Source organism: Ovis canadensis, chromosome 2, assembly GCF_042477335.2.
Source record: "Ovis canadensis isolate MfBH-ARS-UI-01 breed Bighorn chromosome 2, ARS-UI_OviCan_v2, whole genome shotgun sequence".
In the NCBI taxonomy this organism is placed as follows: Eukaryota; Metazoa; Chordata; class Mammalia; order Artiodactyla; family Bovidae; genus Ovis; species Ovis canadensis.
The window spans coordinates 186,498,256-186,516,930 of NC_091246.1; the positions used below are offsets into that span (position 1 = coordinate 186,498,256).

Here is an 18,675-nt window from a genome sequence, read left to right on the forward strand (position 1 = left end):
AAAAATAAACTCAAAATGGATTAAAGACCTAAATATAAGGCCTGAAACTCTAAAACTCCTAAAAAAAAACATAGGCAGAATACTCTTCGACATAAATGGTACCAATATTTTTTAAAAATGTCTCCTAAGGTGAAAGAAATAAAAACAAAATATTAAAAGTGAGATTTAATTCAACCTAAAATCTTTTGCACAGCAAAAGAAACCACTGACAAAATAAAAAGATTATCTGGTCCATGGGATAAAGTATTTGCAAATGTCATGCCTCACAAGGGATTAATATATAAAATATACAAACAGCTCATAAAAGTCAATATATAAAATAAAGCCTGATTAAAAATTGGTCAGAAGGCCCCAATAGACAATTTCCAAAAGAAAACCTCCAGAAGGCCAACAGACACATGAAAATATGTTCAACATTGCTAATCATCAGAGTATGCCAATCAAAACCACAATGAGATATCACCTCACACCTATCAGAATAGCTATTTAAAAAAAAAAAAGGTTTAGGAGGATGTGGTGAAAAGCAAACACTTGTACACTGTTGGTAAGAATGTAAATTGATGTAGTCACTTGGAAAACAGTATGAGGTTCCTCAGAAAACTAAAAACAAAACTATGATATGACCCAGAAATATACTCTTGGGTGTATATATATCTATATGTAAAATCAAAACCCAAAATGCTAATTTGAATATATACATGCATTCCATTCTTCATAATAGCATTATTTACAATAGACAAGATAGGAAAGAAATCTAAGTTGCTTGATCAGAGTATATACACACAATGGAATTCTGCTCAGTCTTAAAAAAAAAAAAAGGAATGATACCATTTGCAATAATGTGGATGGACCAGGAGGGTATTATACTTGGGAAAATAAATCCAACAGAGAAAGAAAATTGCTGTGTATTATGTCTTATCCGGGGATCCTAAAACATAAAACGAATGAATATAACAAAACAGAAACAGACTCACAGATACAGAGAATAAACTAGTGGTTACCAGTGGAGACAGAGAACTGAGAGAGGCAAACTAACACTGTGTGTACTTGAAAACTAATTTTGTAAATCAACTGTCAATAAAAAAAGAAAGTAGATATCATATAGTGCATATATCATATTATATTTTGATATAATAAATGAGTTGTATGCCATACATTCTTGAAAGTATCATATGAAAAATATCATTCAAAAGGTAAAAATGACCCAAAATGACATATATGAAGAGGAAAAACATTGAAACATTTCCATATCAATTAGAGAAATTGAATTCCATGATCAGAAATCTTCCCACAACAAAAACTCCAGAAAACAGTGGCTTCTGTAATGGATTTCTTTAATGATTTAAGAAATAAAAGTCACATGTGTCATCAAGATGGCAACATAGATCATTCCAGACTTTAGTTTCTCTCAGAAGACCAAAAGCAATATCCGTATATAGGACACTGTTATGAAAATCCTAGGACACGGAGATGAGACTGAAGCACCCCCTGGGCCACAGAGACTGAAAAGAACCCATTAAAAAGATAAGAGTGGCTACACTCTGACCGCATAACTGCCCCCTCCACTCAGCCCACTATTGTGTGCCACACTGAGAGATGTTTCTAGGCCTACAGTTTCTCCAGTGGAAAAAAGAGAGTTCAAGGTGGACATCTAGCTCCTCCAGAACTGTGATTTCTTCATGGAAGGCTCACTTGGGTCTTGCCTCAGGAGGATCAGGAAGAGGAATTTGGAGGATTATACCACTGGAGATTGTAATAGAAAAGGGTAGGGTGGAACTTATAGCCATCAGCTCTCAGATCTTGGCAGACATTTCATTTTCCCAGTGGTGCTCAAGTAGAAATTCAAAGCAGCATCTTTGCCATCTGTACAGCGAAGACAGTGATCCTATCCAGCCAGGGAACTAGGTTTGCAGTTTTATCCAATTCAGGATCCCAAATGGCAAGCACAGTCAACACTGGAGCCTGTTCTGTAGCCCTGCAGAAAGAAGCTATTTCATAGCTTTGTCTACTACTGAGTGCAGCTCAGGACTGTCTGATCAGGAAGCCTATATAGCCCAGTGGCACCTGAGTGAGCAGTAAACACAGCCAGTGGTTTGCCCTTCTGCAGATCCAAAACCAATGCTTGTCTTGCCAGGGAGCTTGGTGCACAGTTTAGCATGATTCAGTCTTTAAACAGTAGCCTTGCCAATCTTGGGTCCTGGTCTGTGGACTCACCCAGGTAGAGAAGCTAATTCATACCTTCACTCAATGCTAAATACAACCGCTAGCCCCACCCAACCGGTAAACCTAACCAGAGCACCCAGGATGCTGCATAACCCATCCTATATCCTCACTTACAGTGGTATTTGAACAGTACATCCCGCCAGTTCTATTCCCACCTACAGAACAAAATCACTGTCCCTGTCTTCTCAGGAAACTCATTGTTCAGATTTGCCTGATTTGGAGTCCCTTACAGTGTGCTCTGCAGGCATTGGAGCCCATTCTCCAACCCTCCCTGGATAAGGAAGCTAATTTATAGCCCTGTCTACTATACTTCCCAATCCTGCTCATTAGGAAGTCTGATGGGAGCAATAGTAGAGCTCATCCTACAGTGAAGCTTATACAGAAAATCAAGCAAGTCCTATCTAATAACACATATACCTCAGAGTTTCAGAAGTGGTTTTGTCCCCAAATAGACCCCAATAGCAAGCTCCATCTTCCTGGACAAGATGATAACAGCTGACCTTTCTAGAATGCCATCCTATCTCAACAATGGATGTATCATTGAGGGAATAAAGGTAATAGTTGATTTTAACAGTGCTATAGAGCAAGTGGAGTTAATAGACACATATAGAACACTCCCATGCAACAGCATCAGAATACACATTCTTCTCAGGCATACATGGAACTTTTTATAGGATAGATTATATGTTATGCCACAACAAGTCTCAGCAAATTAAAGATTAAGATCATCCTTTTTTTTCTTACCACAGTGATATGAAGCTAGAAATCAATGCAGGAGGAAAATTGGAGAAAACATAAATACATGAAAAGTAAACAACACAGTCTTGGACAACCAGTGAACCAAATAAAAAATAAGGGGGGAAATAGAAAGGTATCTTGACTCAAACAGTAATGGAAACACATATACCAAAACTTATGGGAATTATTTAAAGGCGGTCTAAGAAGAAAGTATATAGCTATTAACACACACATGAAGGAAACAGAAAGCTGTCCAAAAAATAGCATAACTTTTTATTTCAAATAACTAGAAAGAGAATAAATTTAGCCCCAAATTAGCAGCAGGAAGGAAAAATAAATATTATAGCACAAATAAATGAAATGGAGAGTTGGAAAACAGTACAGTCAATTAATAAAACTAAGACCTAGTTCTTTGAAAATATAAACAATTTTGGCAAACCTTTAGCCAGATTGGCCAAAAAAAAAAAGAGATGACTAATATATATATATATATATATATATATATATATATATATATATATATATATAAATGAAAGAGAGAACATGACAATTGACATAGATATTGCAGAAATATAAAAGTTCATAGAAGACAGCTATGAAAAATTACATGCCAATTTATTGGAAAACCAAGAGAGAATGGATAAATTTCTAAAAACATTAAACCTATGAAGACTGAATCATGAAAAAATAGAAAACCTGAAAAGACCAGTTACTACTAAACAGATTGATCAGAAATAAAAATCTTCCCAACAAAGAAAAGCCCAGAACCAGATGATTTCACTGGTGAAAATTACCAAGTACTTAAAGAAGAATAAACACTAATCCTTTCAAACACTTCCCAAATGTCAAAGAGAAGGGGACACATTCAAACACATTTTATGTGGCATGCATTTCTCTGCTACTGAAGCCAGACAAAGATGCTGCAAGAAATAACAAATAAATGTAAAAGTTCTCAGCATAATACAAGCAAATTCATTTCAGGAGCATATTAAAAGGATCATACACCATGATCAAGTGAAATTCATCCCTTAGATGCAAAGATGACTCAACATATACAAGTTAATAAGTGTGATACACAACATTAATAGAATGAAAGATAAAAATCATCTCAATAGATGAAATATGTTTAACAAAATTCAACAGCCATTCATGAAAAAAAATTCTCAGCAAAGTGGATATAAAAGCAACATACCTCAACATAATGAAGTCCATATAACAAATGTATAGATAACTTCTGACTCAGTGGTGAAAAGCTAAAATAAAAGCTTTTACTCTAAGCTCAGGAAGATGAGGGTGCCCACTCTCACCACTCCTGTTTAACACAGTAAAGAAGTTTTTCAGATAAGAAAAAGAAATAAAAGGCATCAGAACTGGACAGAAAAAAGTAAATTTGCGTCTATTTGCAGTTGATTTTATACATAGAAAATACTGAAGACTTAATTTTAAAAAATTAGATGTAATCAATAAATTTAGTAAAGTTGCAGGACACAAAATCAACATACATAAATCAGTACTGTTTCTGCATAATAACAAACTATCAAAATAATAAAAGAAAATGATTCCATTTACCATAGAATGCATAAAGTAAAATATTTAAGAATGAATTTATCTTAGGAGGTGAAAAATACATCAAAAATTATAGGACATTGATGAAAAAATGGAGAAAGAAAAAAATGGAAAGATATCTTGTGTTCATAGATTGGAAAAAATTAATAGTGTTAAATGTTCACCTGTAGATTAAATGCTTTCTCAATCAGATTCCAAAGGCATTTTTAACAGAAATAGAAAACAAGATAAAATCTCTATGGAATCACAAAACACCCTGAATAGCAGAACAATCATGGGAAAGAAAATCAAAACTGGAGTCATCATGCTCCCAGGTTTCAAACTATGCTTAAAAGTTATGTTAATTAAAACAGTATGACAGTGGCATAAAAAGACACATAGACCCATGGATCAGAATAGAGAGCCCAGAAATAAACTGGTGCATATGTATTCAACTGCTGTTTGATAAAGGAGCCACGAACATGCAATGGGAAGAGGACAGTCTCTTCAAGAAATGGTGCTGAGAAAACTGTATAACCACTGCAGAAGGATGAAATTGGACCCTGGTTACACCACTCACAGAAAATGAATTCAAATGAATTAAAGACTTCAATGTGTGTGTGTGTGTGTGCTCAGCCGTGTCAGACTCTTTGTGACCCCATGGACTGTAGCCCACCAGACTTCTCTGTCCATTGAATTTTTCAGAGAATACTGGAGTGGATTGCCATTTCCTACTCTAGGAGCTCATCCCAATCCAGGGATCAAACCTGGGTCTCTTGGGTCTCCTGAATAGACAGGCAGATTCTTTACCACTGCACCACCTGGGAAGCCTAAAGACTTAAGTAACAGACCTGAATCCATAGAAATCCTTGAAGAAAACAAAGGGGGAAACTTTCTTGACTTTGATCTCGGGATTGGATTGTTAGATATGACATCAAAAGCACAGCAACTAAATAAATGTACAAATGTCAGATTAGAAAGCCTCTATACAGCAAAGAAGAAGTCAACAAAATGAAAAGCCAACCTAAAGAATGGGAGAAAATACCAGCAAATTGTATGTCTGATGCTGGGTTACTATTTAGAAATATATAAAGAACTCATACCTCAATAGCAAAAAGGTAATAATTCAGTTAAAATGAGCAAATGACCTAAAATAGATATTTTCCAAAGGATATAGTCAAATAGCCAAGTGCCCAGTATCTCTAATCATTAGGGAAATGAAAACCATAATGAGATATCACCTCTTACCTGTTAGAATGGTAATAATATATTTGAAAGTTGCTGAGAGAATCTTGAGTCTTCTCATGACAAGGAGAAAATCTGTTAGCTATGTAAGTTGATGGATATTAACAAAACTTCTTTTACTGGTCATTTCATAATATATACATATATCACATCATTATGTTGTACACCTTAAACTTATACAATGTTAATTACATCTCATTAAAACTGGGGGAAATGGATTTTTTTTTTACCTTTCTTACATTTTCTAGAAAGTGGGAAAGAAAGAGAATTTCTCAACTTTATTTTTATGAGAGAATATTGCCCTGTTATTAAAACTAGACAAAGACATTAAAAAAGAACATTTTAGACTGATATCTGTTGTGAATATGTATATAAAACATTTTTAGCATATTAATATATCATTCTGGCAAATATAAAGAATAATGCATCATGACTAAATAGGATTTTAGCCTGGAATTTAAGATTAGTTTATATTGAAAATCAATGTAATTCACTATTTTAACAGAAAAAAAAATAGAAAAGTAAGCAATTATCTTAGATGAAGAAAAAGCAACTAACAAAACTCAACATCCATTCATGATAACTTTCAACATAAATGAATAGAAAGTAATGTCTCCATTCTGATGCAGGATACCACAAAATAACCAACAAATACTATACTAAATGGTGAAACATTATCCATGTTCACCTTAAGATCAACAATAAAGTAAGGATAGACAGTCTAACTCTACACATTAAATAAATATTTGGGACTCTAGTCAGAGTAACTTTCATGGAATATCTATCATGATGATTGGTAAGGAAGAAGTAAAATTATCTTTATTTGTAGATAATATTATTGTATAAACAAAATGTAATAAATTTACCAAAAATACCAGAATAGGTCACAATTCATAAGAGATTTTCTCAGCTTATTTTTATACATCAAGGCATCAACTTCAATTGATTGTTCTGTTTCCTGATTATTATTCTTTTACTGTAAAAATCACTGCAGATGGTGACTGCAGCCATGAAATTAAAAGACGCTTACTCCTTGGAAGAAAAGTTATGACCAACCTAGATAGTATATTGAAAAGCAGAGACATTACTTTGCCAACAAAGGTCCGTCTAGTGAAGGCTATGGTTTTTCCTGTGGTCATGTATAGATGTGAAATTTGGACTGTAAAGAAAGCTGAGTGCCGAAGAACTGATGCTTTTGAACTGTGGTGTTGGAGAAGACTCCTGAGAGTCCCTTGGACTGCAAGGAGATCCAACCAGTCCATTCTAAAGGAGATCAGCCCTGGGATTTCTTTGGAAGGAATGATGCTAAAGCTGAAACTCCAATACTTTGGCCACCTCATGCGAAGAGCTGACTCATTGGAAAAGACTGTGATGCTGGGAGGGATTGGGGGCAGGAGGAGAAGGGGACGACAGAGGATGAGATGGCTGGATGGCATCACGGACTTGATGGACATGAGTTTGATTGAACTCCGGGAGTTGGTGATGAACAGGGAGGCCTGGTGTACTGCGATTCCTGGGGTTGCAAAGAGTCAGACACAACTGAGTGACTGAATTGAACTGAACTAAACTGTAAAAACATTTTATTAATAATATAGGATACCACAGTTTTCTTAAGAAATGCTCACCGAATTATTCTGGGGTAAATGGATACAATACTATAAAATTGCCGTCAAATTGTCTAGAAAAAAATTAAATTTCTAATTGATTTTGAAAAAAAGATTTCTACTAGTCTCTCAAATAGTTTAGAAACAATAGAGAGATATAATAATAAAACAAATGTAGCAAAATATAAATACATGAGGAATATGTCTAAGGGTATATGAAGATGCTTCTTGAACAGGTCTTTTAACTTGTCTGTAAGTTTACACTTATTTCAAAGAAAGATTTAAGAAGCAACAAAATTTATCTTTAAGACTGGTATTATTATGATAGATGGGGAAATAATGGAAATAGATAAGAAATAGACGGGGAAACAATAGAAACAGTGACAGAGTTTATTTTCTTGGGCTCCAAAATCACTGCAGAGGTTGATGGCAGCCATGAAATTAAAAGATGCTTACTCCTTGGAAGAAAAGCTATGACACACCTAGACAGCATGTTAAATAGCAGACATTACTTTACTGACAAAGGTCTTTATAGTCAAAGCTATGGTTTTTCTAGTAGACATGTATGGATGTAAGCCACGGACCATAAAGAAGGCTGAATGCCAAAGAATTGGTGCTTTTGAATTGTGGTATTGTAGAAAAATCTTGAGAGTCCCTTGGAAAAGGACTCCCTTGCAAGGAAATCAAACCAGTCAATCCTAAAGGAAATCAGTCCTGAATATTCATTGGAAGGACTGATGCTAAAGCTGAAACTCCAATACTTTGGCCACCGGATGCAAAGAACTGACTCATTGGAAGAGACCCTGATGCTGGGAAAGATTGAAGTCAGGAAGAGAAGGGGATGCCAAGAGGATGAGATTGTTGGATGGCATCACTTACTCAATAGACATGAATTTGAGCAAGCTCTGGGAGTTGGTGTTGGACAGGGAAGCCTGGGTGCTGCAGTCCATGGGGTCACAAAGAGTCAAATGTGACTGAAGGACTGAACTGAACTGACTGAATATTATGATGGAAAATAAAAATATTATTAAGATCTTTAAAATATTAAATGCATATAAATATATTTATCAAAGAGTGGCAAAATACTAATATTGAAAACTAAATCATTCCTGCAAGGCATTGGAAAAGACTTACATAAATAGAGGCTAAGCCACATACCTGTATTGAAAGACTTAATGTTGTAGATGTCAATTCTACTCAAATTGAATTGTAGTTTCAATACAATACCAATTAAAATCTCAGCATACTTTTATGGTAGAAATAGAAAGGATGGTTTTAAAATGCGTTTGGAAATGCAAAATACCTGGCCAGTTAAATCAATCCAGTTAAAAAAGAAAGAAAATTTTGGAGGAGCTTTACTACATGGTTTCAGGAATAACCAGAAAGCCAGAAACTGAGATTGTAGCGTAGGAAGAGAACACACACACGAATAGATCAATTGTACTGAATAGCCTTTCTAGAAGTAGATCCATATTTATATGATCAATCAATAATCAACATAGGTGACAAAACAATTCAATTGGGGGAAATGATGCTGGAACTATCAATAATTAGATGGAAAATACAAGGATGGTTGACATTTCTTACATTATATTCTAAAACTAATTTGAGACACATTGCAGTCTTAAATCTAAGAGCTAGTACCATCTTCTAGATGAAAAGATGGAATATAATTTCACTATTTGAATAGACAAAGTAATCATTTATTGTAAAAGAAAAAATAAAGTATACATCATCAAAATTAAAAACTTTTGATGAACAAAACAAAGCATATCAATACAATGACATTCCAATCTGCAACTTGAACGGAATGCTGATATACGCAACAATATGAATGAATTGCAAAAACATGTGATGTGAAAGAAACCCACACAAAATAATATATAATATGTGATTCCAGTTATCTGAATTTCTAAAACAGGCAAAACTACCTATGGAAAAAGAGTTTGTAGGAGTAGCTTTCTTTTGGAACCTCTGTGAAGGGACTTGAGGGAATGTGTTTAAAAATGTAAAATTCTCGTATCTTGATGGAAGGTAAATACATTTATCAAAACTCATCACATACAATTAAGATCTATACATTTCACTACATGCAAATTATACAAGTATTTTTAAACATTATTTTTAAATGGTCTGTAAAAGGTAGAACTAAAGAGGAAAAAAGTTATCTGTGATTGGAAAGATGAGCATAGATGTGACAACAAAGTACAGTAGATGGGCATCAGCCATTTACTCACTGGGTTTCACTGATTTTCTTTACATTTAGCTTGTGCTTATTAGAAAATTTGTTTTAACTATCTTCTTCTATCTGACCTGCTTATAGGCTGATCACAATCTCTATATTTATTTGTTTAAGTGTTCTGGATGGTTTCCTAGTCAGTTGATTACAAAGTTATTTACAAATTGTTCATGCATATGTTCTAGTTAGAGAAAACCTGTCAATTGTCTACATAGGTAGGGATAATCTATATAGGCAAAACGCTTCAATAGAAAAGCTATAGGAACCCAATCACGTTCTAGAATTGATACCTTATTGATATTCTATTATATTTCTATTTCATTATGGAGTTAGAAGGATTTTACTTTCTACTGTAATTGAAATAGTAAGACAAATAATTGCATGTGAAATTTTGGGCCTTTGTGCATTGTAACAAAACTTAGTGACACTAATAAGCAGTGGCATTGATATATTTTTTTATTGAAGGATAATTGCTTTACAGAATTTTGCTGTTTTCTGTCAAACCTCAACATGAATCAGCCATAGGTATACATATATCCCCTCCTTTTTGAACCTCCCTCCCATCTTCCTCCCCATTGCACCCCTCTAGGTTGATACAGAGCCCCTGTTTGAGTTTCCTGAGCCATACAGCAAATTCCTGTTGGCTGTCTATTTTACATATGGGAGTGTAAGTTTCCATGTTACTCTTTCTATACATTTCACCCTCTCCTCCCCTCTCCCCATGTCATATCTGTGTTTTACAGATATCAAGGATGATTACTGTCAAAATATGAATAGGAAATCAAGGAATGATTCAGTTAGATGTTATTTTGATATAGGTATATAAATTAAGAAAAAATCTATTTGAAGGGAAATGCCCTGAAAAGGGGAAATGGTTAGTAGATATGTAATAATAATATGTATTTAAAAGGGCAAATTGATAAAAACAAACCATAAATAAATAATTATTATTACTTATAATTTGAAATGATATAATTTTGCATAGAGGTAAAATCTCTAATATATTCTGATTTAGTTTTCTCCATTTGAATACTTTTATTATAGAATCATTTTTCCAGAGAACCAAAAGATATAAGTTGCTGCATGTAAACAGCATTACTAAAATTTGCCTTATATACACATATTCAAATTGAGATTAGTCTAATTTTGCTTTTCGATGTGTAATTTTATTCTGATCATGTGTGAAATTATTCTAAAGATACAAAAAGCTTTGTCATTTCGAATGGTTAATTATTTTACCTAAGGGGAAAGAGTGACTATGGTAAGACTGAATCGAATGACAGTATGTCCACTCTTAAATTTTATTCCTGGCTGTTTGCCCAGGTTTTTTGGAAGGTCTTAATCATTTTGTGTCCTGATGATGGCCAGAGGTGCAAAGAGACAGTGTCTAGTGACTCAAAACAGTTTGAATGATGTAATCAAACAGAACTGGAAAGTTATTTTCTATCTCTGGTGAAGCACAACTGAGAATCCTGAAGGGGTTCACCAAAGAAAAGATCTTGTAATTAAAATATCATTTCATTTCAGTCCTCTACTTATTCATTCAGCTTAAATCAATAATGACAATGGGATCTCTCACAGTATTTCACTAGCTGCAAGGAGAGGAAAAGTGCCTGAAGGATAACACTGTTGGAAAAAAGTGAATCAATGCATGCTCATTCTGGTCTTTAGATACTTCATGGATTTAATTGTTCTGTTTCAGAAATATGAGATGACGTCAGATACGTGGCTGTCTAAACAGGTATGGTATAGATGGTCTCTTTATGTCACATTTTGTCATCATATCTACCCTATTCACTCTTTTGTTTTATATATAACTTTTTCTCAAAAGTTATTTCAGTTGTATGAGTTTAAGGCTCTGTTATTTTTGAATAAGTGAGTCTTTTTCATTAAAATATATGACTTGGGTTTTATGACATCATTTGTGAAAAGATTACTCTGTTTTTTTCTTTTTTTTAAATAGAACACAAGTTGTTGAATTATTACCAGGATCCAATTTCAGGACCATTCATAAAAGTAAATAGTTGTGTTGAAGAAAAAGGTGCAGCCCATATAAACTAGGAACCATCAGCATTGCTCAAGTTGCCCAGAAATCTGACCAAGTCTCCACATAAACTGCTACTCAGATGAACATTTCCTTAGATAATTTCCAGCTTACACAGTGCTAGCTTGTGATATAAATGAAGCTAGAACCAGATGATCACAAATGTCTCCACAATGTGCTGTCTAACTGGATATTTCAGAAGGAAACACAAGATTATTCAAATGTAGATCAACCTATTTTACTACTAACTTCATCACTGTCTTTTGCAGAGGAAGTGTTTGGCTTGGCTTATTTGGTTTTGATTTGTTTGGTTCTTTACAGTGCTCTTTTATTTCATATTCTCTCCCTGGGTGTCATATATGTCTGTGGTTTCAATTGCTCCAGGCAACTAAATTCTCTGAGTTCTGATATATATACAAACTCATGCTTGGCATCTTCTCCTAAATCTATAAAAGTAACAGCATACTCCTCAGGTTCAAACTAAACTCCATTCTCTTCCAGTAAGTCAGTATTCTTATCATAGAAGTCACAGACGTATTTATCCACCCAGCTATCAAAATCATAAACCTACTGAGGATTATTGAACTTTTCGTATCCTTATCTGCATGTTACTCATCACCATGTTATTTTAATTCACTCTCAAAGACTTCAAGTCATTTACTTTTCTCCAATTTACAAACACTATAGAGGATCAAACTATCAGCACTGCATTTCCACCTTGACTGGTGAACTCTCAATCCCTTAGGAAACTGCCAATCTGTTCTCCACATTTCAGCCTGGCTGAGTGATCTTTTCAAAACACATCTCTAATTCTACTGCCCCAAACACTCTGATATTCTCTTACAACTGATAAATTTTATCTCCCCTTCATTCTACAGATAAAGACCAGCATCTTAAAGGGTCTATAAGAGATTTATTTGAAAGCTTTTCCAGCTCTGTGTCATATCATCTTTTCTCTCATTTTCTCCATTAGCCCTCATATTCACCAGACCTTTATGTGAACTCTTCCTTCTGAACAGAATTTTCTCAATTGCTTTCTTACCTGAAAGTTGCTTATTTGTCAAACTTCAGCCTATATCACCTGCTTAAGAAGTCACCTCTTCAAACCACACTAATCAAATAACATCCCCCAATAAAACTTAAAGTCCAGTGCAATATTTATGTAAACTTACACAGTTAGTTCTGTGATTTTTTTTTTTACAAACTTCACAAGGGCAAGAATGTTGTTCATTTTAAATTATGCATTATGTAACAAATGCTTAAAATACAGTCTGGTTATAAGAAGAGTTCCATATGTACCTGTTGAATAAAAGAGTAAGAAAGATTGTGAATAGGGTGTAGATATATCTGTCTCCCTATCTGCCTGTCTGTCTATCTATCATCCATCTGTCATCTCTCTCTCCATAGATAACAATATGAACTATTTAATCATAGTCAATGTGCAAAATTAAACTGAGGGAAAACTGACTTTATTTAGCAAAAAAAAAAAATCAAAATTAAGTTAAATAATTGAAAATAATAAAAATATATATGGATTTATTCTAAATTATCTGCATTATTAAACCTACTTTAATTGTCAGTGAAATTCATAATAGTCTAACATACAACAACACAATGCATGAATTTTTAGGATTATGTTACCTACATTTTAAGTCCCAAATTTATGAATATTTAATAGAAATTTAAAAAAAAACACAGTTATCAAGTATTCAATAAGAAAATGTAAGAAGTAGTTTGTTGCAGTTGATTTTTTCTCCAAAAGTTCTAAGGGAATTTCATGAAATACTTAAATAGAATTCAGTGAAATTAAAATAATGAGAATGTGTAATGAGGCAAAGCAACTTTCAAAGAAAATGAGAAAGTTAATGTAATACTCATGCTTGTTTTCTGTTTGGTGAAAAGAGAAGAGAGAAGTGAGCATTTTTCTCCTAGCTTTCAAGAGACTTATAATTGGAATAACCGGTATAAAAAATGTTTGGTCAAGAGGTAAAGTGTGCTATCCTCAGTTCACTGGCCTGTGTGTCATAAACACTGCCTTGCTTAAAGTCATAAACATGGACAGTGAGATTGGCTTCATTCTTTATTTGATTGTAGGAAATGCTCTACATAGAGCTGTATAACTAGTTTCTGTCCAGTGGTGAAAGTTTTTAAACCCAGAAATGTATTAGTAATTATGACCCCCATCTATTCCTTAAAATGAACTATTTCCAAGGTATGAGAATTGGAGGAAGAGGGACTAACATGAAAAGGACAATGCTACGATTTAATTTTGGAGTAAAGCACAGGAGCAGAACCTTGAATAGGGAGAAGCCAATAGTTTGGAGTAAATGTAGTAGATAAAGTGATATATATAACAAATATTTTTGCCCATTGTACACACGCATTCATCTGTGCAGTTATACGTAGGTCACCTACTGTGTCCTAGAAAAAAAAGATAAAATTACAAACTTAGTTTAATTATTACTTGCCTAGTGAAGGAAGTCAACCATATAATAGAGTGCTCTGAAAGTCAAGAGAGATGAATACAGAGTACTACTTAGAGTCTCCAGGGAGAGATTTCCTAAATAAGAGGGGCTTTCTAGCTATAGAAATTTAAAAATGGTTTCTGTTTTCAGTTTAAGTAAAAAATGAGGAAGATATAGCACAAAAAAGATGAGTGAAAGCTTACTCCAGACAGAAGAAATTCCATTGCAAAGGCAGAGAGAGATATTACATATAGGCAAGGGATAGAAAATACAGAATTTTTGACTCTATCATAGTTGCCAACATCCATTGGTTAATAGAAAAATCAAGAGAATTTGAGAAAATCATCTACTTCTGCTTCGACTCTGCTAAAACCTTTGGCTGTGTAGATCAAATCAAACTATAGAAAATTCTTCAAGTGATGGGAATAACAGATCACCGTACCTGCCTCCTGAGAAACCTATATGCACGGCATGAAGCAACAGTTCAAACCAGACATAGAACAATGAACTGGTTCCAAATTGGGGAGGAATACATCAAGGCTGCAGATTGTCACCCAGCTTAAGTTATATTTAAGTTATATGCACAGTACATCATGGGAAATGCTGGGCTGGATGAATCCTGGAATCAGGATTGCTGGGAGAAATATCAAGAACCTTGGATATGCAGATAACACCACCCTTATGGCAGAAAGTGAAGAGGAACTAAAGAGCCTCTTGATGAAGGTGAAAGAGGAAAGTACAAAAGCTGCAATGATACTCAACATTCAAAAAACGAAGATCATGGCATCTGCTCCCATCACTTTGTGGCAAATAGATGGGGAAACAATGGAAAGAGTGACAGACTTTCTTTTCTTGGGCTTCAAAATCACTGCAGATGGTGATTGCAGCCATGAAAATAAAAGACGTTTGCTCCTTGGAATAAAAGCTATGACAAGCCTAGACAGTTTATTAAAAAACAGAGACATTTCTTTGCCAACAAAGGTCCATCTAGTCAAAGCTATGGTTTTTCCAGTAGTCATGTATGGATGTGAGAGTTGGACTATAAAGAAGCCTGAGAGCTGAAGAATTGAACTGTGAATTGAGCTTTTGAACGGTGGTGTTGGAGAAGACTCTTGAGAGTCCCTTGGACTGCACGGAGATCAAACGAGTCAATCCTAAAGGAAATCAGTCCTGAATAGTCATTGGAAGGACTGATGTTGAAGCTGAATCTCCAATACTTTGGCCAACTGATACAAAGAGCTGACTCACTAGAAAAGACCCTGATGCTGGGAAAGATTGAAGGCAGGAGAAGAGGATGACAGAGGATGAGATGGTTGAATGGCATTACTAACTCAATAGACATGAGTTTGAGCAAACTCCAGGAGATGGTGAAGGACAGGGGAAGCCTGGCCTTCTGCATTCCATGGAGGCACAAAGAGTCAGACATGACTGAGAGACTGAACAACAAATCACAGTGCAGAATGTGATTCACTCAATCAAATACCTTGTCAGTATTTATTATCTGCCTTGCAAAGCATTTTTCCCACCCTTGTGTTATATTAGTTCAGACTTTCAAATTTATTACACATACCATTTACATTTTCATGAGTGTCCATAGTGTACAAGAAAAATAATGTTTGTATTTTTTATATTTATTCTATTTTGTATTAGTAATAATAGAATAAAATAAATAAATAGAATAATTAAAAAGAATAAAAAATATTTATTATATTTTCTATTAGAAATATTAGTGAGACATTTCTATTTTACTAATGAAACTAGAATCAGACTTGAGATTATTAAGTAGTTATTAATTTACTTATTCAACAAATGATTATTAAATACAACTTATGCAATAGTCACTGTCCTGGGTGCCAAATGCAAAGCAGTGAAGAATACAAGGTTTTTGCCTCATGGAGCTTACATTCTAGAGGAACGCCTTCTACTTCCCATCTACTTACCTACCTATATGCACACATACACACATCCATTCATATACAAACAAATGTACACATACATAAAATATAATACATTGGATGGTATTAGGTGGTATGGACAAAAGAGATGGTCGCTAAGAGGGTGATGGGAGATTCAAATACCGTTGGATGATCTAGTTTCCCCAATCACAATTTACATGGGATTACCAGAAAACACCTGCCTGCTAAGGTAGATTTAGAGCAGGGAAAGGATGAGATCAATGAAGATCTTTTTGCAGCAGCATGGATGGACCTAGAAATTGTCATACTAAGTGAAGTAAGTCAGGGAAAGACAAATAACATGTGTTATTGCTTAAATGTAGAACTTTTAAAAAGTGGTACAAATGAGTTTATTTACAAAACAGAAATAGTCACGGATGTAGAAGACCAACTTTGGTTACTGAGGGGGAAGGGAAGGGAGGGATACATTGGGAGATTGGCATTGACATATGCACACTACTATCCCAAGTGACTTAGTGGTAAAGAATCCACCTGCAATGCAGAAGACCCAGGAGACATGGGTTTGATACCAGGGTTAGGAAGATCCCTTGGAGAAGGAACTGGCAACCCACTCCAGTATTCTTGCCTGAAGAATCCCATGGACAGAGGAGCCTGGTGGGCTACAGCCACGGGGTTGCAAAGAGTTGGGCGCAACTGAGTGACTGAGCACACATGAGTATAAACAAAATAGATAAATAAGAAGAACCTATTGTATAGCACTGGGAAATCTACTCAGTGCTCTGAAATGCCCTCTATGGGAAAAAAATCTAAGTGGATATATGTATTACTGATTCAGTTTGATGTATACCTAACACAACATTGTATATCAACATTATTCCAATAACAAAAATAAATAAGTTCCACCAACAAAGAGAGTGAACGAGAGAGTGAGGGCTGAGAAAGAGCCAGGCAAAGTGAGGGAAAAAAGTTAAAATGTGCAGACTCTGGAGCAGAAAAATGCAGGATGCAGAAGGAAGGAAGAAGAGATAAGAAAGAGTAGAGGAACAGGTCATTTAATAGTGCTTGAGCCACTCTGAAGACCTGTTAAGGAAACCATATCAAAGCCTTGCTTTATACCATATGTATAGTCACTCTTCCCCTTCATGGATCACAGCCTTGTCTTGGAGAAGGGGCTTGTATAACTCATTGAAGTTATGAGCCATGCTATGCAGGGTCATCCAAGACAGATGGGTCTTAATGAAGAGTTCTGACAAAACATGGTCCACTGGAGGAAAACATGACAAATCACTTTAGTATTCTTGGTACAAAAACTCCATGAACAGTATGAAAGGCAAAAAGATATGACACCAGAACATGAGCCTCCCAGGTTGGAAGGTGTCTAGTATGCTCCTAGGGAAGAGCAGAGTACAATCATCATTAGTTCAAAAAAGAGTGAAGTGGCTGGGCAAAAGCAGAAATGATACTCAGTTGTGGATGTGTCTGGTGGTGAAAGTCAAGTTGGATGCTGTTAAGAACAATATTGCATAGGAACCTGCAGTGTTAGGTTCATGAATCAAGGTAAATTGAACATGATTAAGCAGGAGAGGGCAAGATTGAATGAACATCAACATCTTAGGAAACAGTGAAGTAAACTGGACAGGAATGGGTGAATTTAATACAAATGACCATTATACCTACTACTGTGGGAAAGAATCCCTTAGAAGAATTGGAGTAACCCTCATAGTCAACCAAAGAGTCTGAAATGTGGTACTTGGGTGCAATCTCAAAAATGACAGAATGATCTTGGTTCCTTTCCAAGGCAAACCATTTAACATCACAGTAATCCAAGTCTATTCCCCAAACACTGATGGAAAACAAACTGAAGTTGACCAGTCCTATGAAGACCTACAACATCTTCTAGAACTAACACTAAAAATAAGATCTTTTTCATCATAGGGGATTGGAATGCAAAAGTAGAAAGTCAAGAAATATCCAGAATAACAGGCAAGTTTGGCTTCGGAGTACAAAACAGGCAGAACAAAGTCTAACAGAGTTTGTCAAGAGAACAGGCTGGTCACAGTAAACACCCTTTTCCAAAAGCCAAAGAGATAGCTTCACAAACGGATATCACCAGCAAGTGAAAGTGAAAGTGAAGTCGCTCAGTCATGTCCAACTCTTTGCGACCCCATGGACTGTAGCCCACCACGCTTCTCTGTCCATGGGATTTTCCAGGCGAGAGTACTGGAGTGGGTTGCCATTTCCTTCTCCAGATGGTTAATATAAAAATCAGATTGATTATGCTCTTTGCAGCCAAAGATGGGGGAGCTCTATAGAGTCAGCAAAAGCAAAACCTGGAGCTGCCTGTGGCTCAGATCATGAGCACCTTACTACAAAATTCAGGCTTAAATTTAAGAGAGTAGGGAAAACCACTAGGTGACCATTCAGGCTTAAATTTAAGAGAGTAGGGAAAACCATTAAGTGAGGTGTGGTGAAGTCACTCAGTCGTGTCCAACTCTTTGCAACCCCATAGATTGTAGCCTACGAGGCTCCTCCGTCCATAGGATTTTCCAGGCAAGAGTACTGGAGTGGGTTGCCATTTCCTTCTGCAGAGGATCTTCCCAACCCAGGGATCAAACCCAGGTCTCCCACATTGTAGGCAGACACTTTAATGTCTGAG

The 18,675-nt window shown here is 35.3% G+C and overlaps 1 protein-coding gene across 1 annotated transcript in view; it reads left to right on the forward strand.

Moving 5' to 3' along the window:
• The window catches only part of DPP10 (dipeptidyl peptidase like 10), a 769,909-nt gene that overhangs the window by 668,512 nt on the left and 82,722 nt on the right, over nt 1-18,675 (forward strand). The window contains exon 12 of the mRNA XM_069577778.1: nt 11,297-11,335. Within this exon, the coding sequence (XP_069433879.1) occupies nt 11,297-11,335 (39 nt within the window). The remainder of the gene's footprint in view (nt 1-11,296; nt 11,336-18,675) is intronic.